Raw genomic sequence first — 6,267 nt, forward strand, 5'->3', positions numbered from 1 at the left:
GGAGGGGAAGAGAGAGTGAGAGAGTCAGAGAGGAAGGAGGGGGTGGGGGTGGAGAAGCAAATGGGCGCTTCTCCTATGTGCCCTGGCCGGGAATCGAACCCGGGTCCCCCACACACCAGGCCGACGCTCTACCACTGAGCCAACCGGCCAGGGCCATAAAAAAACTTTTATAAGTGAAAAATGATAGCAAAAATAAAACTTGTTTAAAATAACTAAAAGAGTTAAGACTACAAAGGAAGTTGCCTAAAAGCACAACAAAATTTTAAAGAGAGAAAATTGGAAATTAGACTAAACCAGACAATTCTACATCAGCATAATAAATCCCAGAAAGAGAAAAGAGAAAATGGAAGGAAGCAAATAACCAAAAAGTAATTTAAGAAAACTTCCAGAACTGAAGAATCTGAGTCTCTGGATTTCAAGCGCCCAAAAGTAACCAGCACTGTGGGTACAAGACATGCAGGCAGAGCACAGGGCGGGTCAGGCAGAGCAGACTCTGCCCTGCTGCTTCAGGAACCAACTCCGGTCGCTCAAAGGCTTAGAACAAAGATGCCGTCTTCAGGTTTATTTCATGGAAGGGGCTCTGCACACTAAGCACTGTCATCTGGAAAGCTGGAGACACTTGCCTTCACAACTACCCACTGGGCCCAGAAGTGCAGTGGGCACTCCCTCAGCCCCTGGGCACAGGGATTACATGTGGCCATCAAACTCCAGGAGTGAGGGAAGGCCACGGGGCAGAGAGCCTGAAGTGACTATCATAGGCAAAAAGATCCTGCAATCTTCCAGAAAAAAATGCAAATCACACAGAAAGGGACTGGCCTGAAACTCCTCATCAACACTAAAAGCCAAAAGGGAAAGGAACAATGCCTGAAAAATTCTGAGGAACCCTGTTCTAGAATTCTGCATTATCTATCAATTAAATGTGAAGACAGAAAAGATATTTATGGACAAAGTCTCCAAATGCTTGCTCTCCTGTGCACATCTCTGTAAAATAAGGATGAGGAAGCAGGAGACAGAAGAGTGTGATGGGCAGAGTAGGTCTGAAGGCTAGGGCCAGAGGCGGATTAAGGTTGGTTGAGGCCCTGGGCACAGAAGAAAATATTGCCCCCCTCTTCATTAGAAAAAAGTGTTTTGCAACACCCTTCAGAAGTCGGGGCCCAAGGTGCGTGCCCAGTGCACATGCCATTAAAATCTGCCTCTGGCTGGGGCCCTTCTTCCAGAGGAGGCCCTGACACTTCTGAGCATCTCGCAGGAAGACACAACCAACAAAGAGGTTGGGGTTGAATAAGTAATAGTACCTTAAAAGCAAAGTAAATTTTAAAAAAAAGCCAATTATTAGCTCCAAGGAAAGCAAAATGTAATCTACAACATGGCTCACTATGAATGGCATTAGTCATACATGACTACTAAATGTTGATCTCCCCCAATTCCACCATACCTACACAGGAGGTGGTGAGCATAGGTGCAGAAGAAAGAGAATAAACAATCACCTTCCAAAAAGGAAAGTTGCTAGATTAACAAATATCTACTAATGAATAATCAAGAGGCAGATCATTCTATAGCACAAAGACAAACACTGAAATAATCAGCTAGGAAGTCAAGTGCTTGCCTTTCAGGAGACCGTAGTGGCAGAGGACACTGTTTTGCCTAACAACTCCTGCAGAGGCTATCTGCCTTATTAAACTGTAACTAGGTGCATGTTAAAAAACACTAAAGGTAACTGGAGCTGTCTCTGCCAAGTAGGGGGCCCAGATTTTCAAACAATCAGACCGTGGAGCTCTTCCAATGACCTAATAGCACTGATCTAAGTGCCACAAGGACTGAAACATATATGACACACTCTCTGTCCCCAAGGATTGGTAATTTTATTAAGAAAACATATGCATGGAAAGGAACGTAAGTACAATATAATTTGGCATATGCTCATACCACTAAGCATGGTATAGAAGAGTTATGTGGTGGCAAGAAGAGCACTGGGGCCCCAGAGGCAAAAAAGAAAAAAAAAAAGACTGAAGAAAAGGAGGCAAAAGAAAGGGAGAAAGACTAGAAGAACCGAAGAGAGGAAAAGGAAGAACATTTCTAGAAGGGGGATTGGCTAACAGGGACAGTGTGTTATTTGGGAGTATGGACAGTTTTGTCAACACAGGTGAGATTTACTTATAATAGGGTGGCAAGATTAATAATAAGGGAAAGTAGACATTAAAAATCACAGAAGTTGACCTGACCAGGCAGTGGCACAGTGGATAGAGTGTCAGACTGGGATGTGGAGGACCCAGGTTAAAGACCCCGAGGTTGCCAGCTAGAGGGCAGGCTCATCTGGTTTGAGCAAGGCTCACCAGCTTGAGCCCAAGGTAGCTGGCTTGAGCAAGGGGTCACTGGGTCTGCTGTAGCCACCCCTGCCCCCCCGCCCCCCCCCCACTCCAGTCAAGGCACATATGAGAAATCAATCAATGAACAACTAAGGAACCGCAACGAAGAATTGATATTTCTCATCTCTCTCCATTCCTGTCTGTCTGTCCCTCTCTCTGACTCTGTCTCTGCCACAAAGAAAAAAAAAATCACAGAAGTCACTGTTAACTTACATTTTCAGTATCCTCCAGGAGGACACTGTGTTCCTTTCAGGTCCTCAGGAACCCTGTAACATTTTTCCTGCAAAGTGTCTCAGATTTACCACCCATGCTCATCAGTAACACTGCCTCTTAAACCCCTCACAAATAAAACCTCCCACTTCACAAGCTGGAACAGGGCTCTCCTATGCCTACCTTTTCTGGCCCCTGTCTGGTGGGGCAGCCTCATCATTATACTTCATTTTCACACACCAAATACACTACCCTCCTTTGCATGCCCAGAATACTCCTTGCTCTTGGCTGCCACAGGACCTCTATACATGCTGTTCCTTTTGGCACACATTCCCTCCTTCACTTCCCTATTAATTCCTACATATATTCCTACATATCCTTCGATTCTTAGTTCAACCCTCAATTCTTCAAGTAAACAAACATCCCTTTTGCTCTAACTCAGGAGTCTCTGTCATAAACTTTATTCATCTCTTTCCTTCTACCAATTTATAATTTAAGCCTCATTTGGGTGATATCTTAATTCACAGCCATCTCACCTTCTAGTCCAGTCATTCTCAAAGTGGGATCCTCAAATCGAAGCAACAGCTTCCTAGGTGAAGCTATTAGAAATACAAATTATCAGGCCACACCCCAGACCTACTGAGCCAGGAACTGGAGGTAGGTGGCAGCAGCCTGTGCTGTGCAAATCCTCCAGATGAATCAGATTCACACTCCAGTTTGAAAACCACTGCCCTAGACTCCGTAACTGCAAAACCTAGGTGTTCTACACTCTTTGGTGTCCACCGATATCAAGCACAGCAGTAAGGAGTTGGTAGTTCCTGGTTGAATGAATGGTGAATACCTTTCCATGTCTCTACTGGATCCTCTACCAATTAATTCTAAACGTCCTAACTTTAGAAACCCTCATATCAACAGGAACCTGCTGCAGACCTAGGTTCTAGGCCTCAGCTCCCTGGCCTCTCCAGGTTCAAAACTTGGGTTTTCCATAGCTTATCATCTGTGTAATCATCCATAAATTCTCCTAATTATTCTTTGCCATAATTTCCTCACCTCTGAAATGAGAATAATTATAGTACCTACTTCCTAGAACTGTTGAGGTAATTGAGACAACCAAAGAGACTCATGCCTGCACATACACAGTAAGTAATAAGCAAGTTTTGGTAATATTACTGTCATAACAATACTTATGCAACTTCAAGTGGTTCTTTGCCCTTGGGTCTCGCTTTTCTTATTTACAATTGATCAGACACACTTCCTCCCTCGCAGCCGAAAACCTTGCCTAGCAACCAGAAGCCCCGCTAGAGCTTCCTCAGCTCCACCTCCTGGAATAGCTGAGCTCCACTAGACAGGCTGGGTCTGAATCACACACGTCTTCCCAGTCAGTGCTCAACCTAAGTTACTTTCCGGAGTCCCCTCTCACCTCCGGAATCAAGGTTAGTAACTCGACCGGTTAGCAGATGCTTTCATTTGAGTGTGTGTTTGGTGGCTAGGATTCAAACGCAGCTCACACTGGGAGCTATTTCTAGTCCAATTTTTGCACTTGGCAAAGTATTAATAGCAACATTTAAATATACTCCCATCGAGATCTTAAGTTTAAAAAAAAACAAAACGGTTTATGCCTGTAAGAAGACATTTAGTCCAACAATGCCCAGTGTCGGGTGCGACCGTGAGTGATGGCAGCGACGAGAACCTCACAAAAGGAAGCGCCTGCTGTCAGGGACAGGAAGACCGAGCGCCGTGCCGGGAAACCATGCGCGCCCGCACACCTGGGAGCGTCCGCTGGCCGGCGGGGGCCGGCAACACTGGACTCCCCAACAGTTAAATAAATGCTGAGTACTTTTCCTGAGGAGCAGTCAGAGCAGAGTCTATGCCAACGGCAACAGTATTTTTATCCTACTTAACCAACACCGCACTGCGGCGGGGCCGCGGATGTCCCCAGGATGTCCCCGTGCGGCACGCTCACAAATCGCCGGCCGAAAGCCTGGCCGGCTCTCGGGGCGACGCGGACAGCAGTCCCAGGCTCCAAGGAGGGGTACTTGGGCAGTGGGCTGTGGCCACGGTGTGCGGTGTTGGTCAAGGACGGCGGCGCCTCCGCTGTGCGGGGCCCCGTGGTCACTGCGCTCCGGTACAAGGACCGCTGCGCCGGGCCTAACCGGTCGAAGGTCTGTGCCCAAGTTGCTAGCAGCTTTGTCGCAAAAGTGGAAAGGACGAGAGTCCGAAGCTCCCGGAAATGAGGGGAAGAAGGAGGTGCTGGTCCCGGAGGGGAGAAAGACCGGGCTGCAGGGCCGCCTCCGGGGCCACACGCAGCCCGCCGACCCCCGCCCCGCCGCCACGGCGCCCAGGAATGAATGAGGCTCCCCCGCCGGCCGCGGGCGCTCACTCACAGGCGAGGTAGGCAAATAGCGCGATGCCCAGCAGCAGCTTCATCCTTCTGCGGTTGACGGCAGACACGAGGCGCAGGAGCGCCTTGCTCACCATCCCCAGGAGCGCGCCGGTCTAGGGCCCTGCTGCTCGGGGGCCGCCTGCTGCACAATACGCGGAGGCGGCGGCGGCGGCGGCGGCGGCCCGGGAGAGCCCCGCCTCTAGCCGCCTGCGAAGCCCTGCCTTCGCATGCCAGTTTCCTGCTAGCAGAACCACTGCGCACGCGCAACTCAGCCCCAGCCTTCACCCTCCCAACGTCCCGCCCTCCGCCTCCTCTCCGCCTGGCTCAACTGCAGCGACTCTCACCTCGGTTTTCGAAGAATGTGGCTAGGAGGGGTGGTGGGACGGGCGCAGCGCATGCGCATACTGGCGTGTTTTTCCCGGATATGGGGCTGGTGCAGTGTACGAGATAGGTGTGTCCCCAGCCTGAAGACTGTAGTGTAGCGCTGTTGCCAGGTTTCCGAACCCAACCCACCTGGTGGCATGTGGTGGGCAGTAAAATGTTGCGATGAAAAGAAGTATTTATGCATGCTAAATTTGGCCATGCTTTGAAGTTATTTGAAGGCCTTCCCTCAGAAAGTTGATGAGTTCTCTGAGCTGTGTTCTTGCTTTCTTAGTTACTGTAGCAGCAGAGAAAATGATTAATCCCTGAAACACAGCTGAAGTCAAAAACTTCTGTGCTGTGATGGACTGAGATGTCTTATAAAAATAAAGCGCTTATTATTATTATTAAGGTGACCAACTTTTTTACAAGGAAAAGGACAAAAATGAATTGAAGAAAACAGTATCATAAATAAAAGAAACATTCTATTCATTGCAACAAAAATACAGTATAATATAAATGCATAATAGAAATATCTAATTTTATATTGCAATTATGCTTACATGCCTATTAATTTTTAATAATAATTGTAAGAAAAAAGTACTCATTTAGATACAAATACATCACATCACACAAAATGAATCAACTGCATCAATCAAATACGGATATTTACAGATTAGTCTTCCAATATCAAAAAGGAGGACACTTTTCGAGGGAGGACAGAACTTACAAAAGAAGGACTGTCCTCCCTAAAGGAGGATGATTGGTCACATTATTATTATTATTATTATTATTATTATAAGAAAATAATGTCAGTAGTATAATTAGGACAAACCAGGAAAAGGAAAGGATGAAATCACACTGTCTTTGCCTAGCTGAACATGTCATCAGATGTGTTTCATTACAATTTGTTGAGTGTATATATTTTTTTAATTTTTTTTAATTTTA

At 47.0% G+C, this 6,267-nt stretch overlaps 1 protein-coding gene across 5 annotated transcripts in view; it reads right to left on the minus strand.

Moving 5' to 3' along the window:
• The window catches only part of UXS1 (UDP-glucuronate decarboxylase 1), a 162,381-nt gene extending 157,220 nt beyond the window's left edge, over window positions 1-5,161 (minus strand). For 2 of the 5 annotated variants that reach the window (XM_066377552.1, XM_066377551.1), the window contains exon 1: window positions 4,961-5,157. In XM_066377552.1, coding sequence (XP_066233649.1) covers window positions 4,961-5,054 — 94 coding nt within the window. In that variant the 5' untranslated portion in view covers window positions 5,055-5,157. Of the gene's footprint in view, window positions 1-4,960 lie in introns of all 5 variants that reach the window. The other 3 variants (XM_066377549.1, XM_066377548.1, XM_066377553.1) reach the window with 2 other exon arrangements.
• Window positions 5,162-6,267: the final 1,106 nt, after the last annotated feature.

This window comes from Saccopteryx leptura, chromosome 3, assembly GCF_036850995.1.
Source record: "Saccopteryx leptura isolate mSacLep1 chromosome 3, mSacLep1_pri_phased_curated, whole genome shotgun sequence".
NCBI classification, from domain to species: domain Eukaryota; kingdom Metazoa; phylum Chordata; class Mammalia; order Chiroptera; family Emballonuridae; genus Saccopteryx; species Saccopteryx leptura.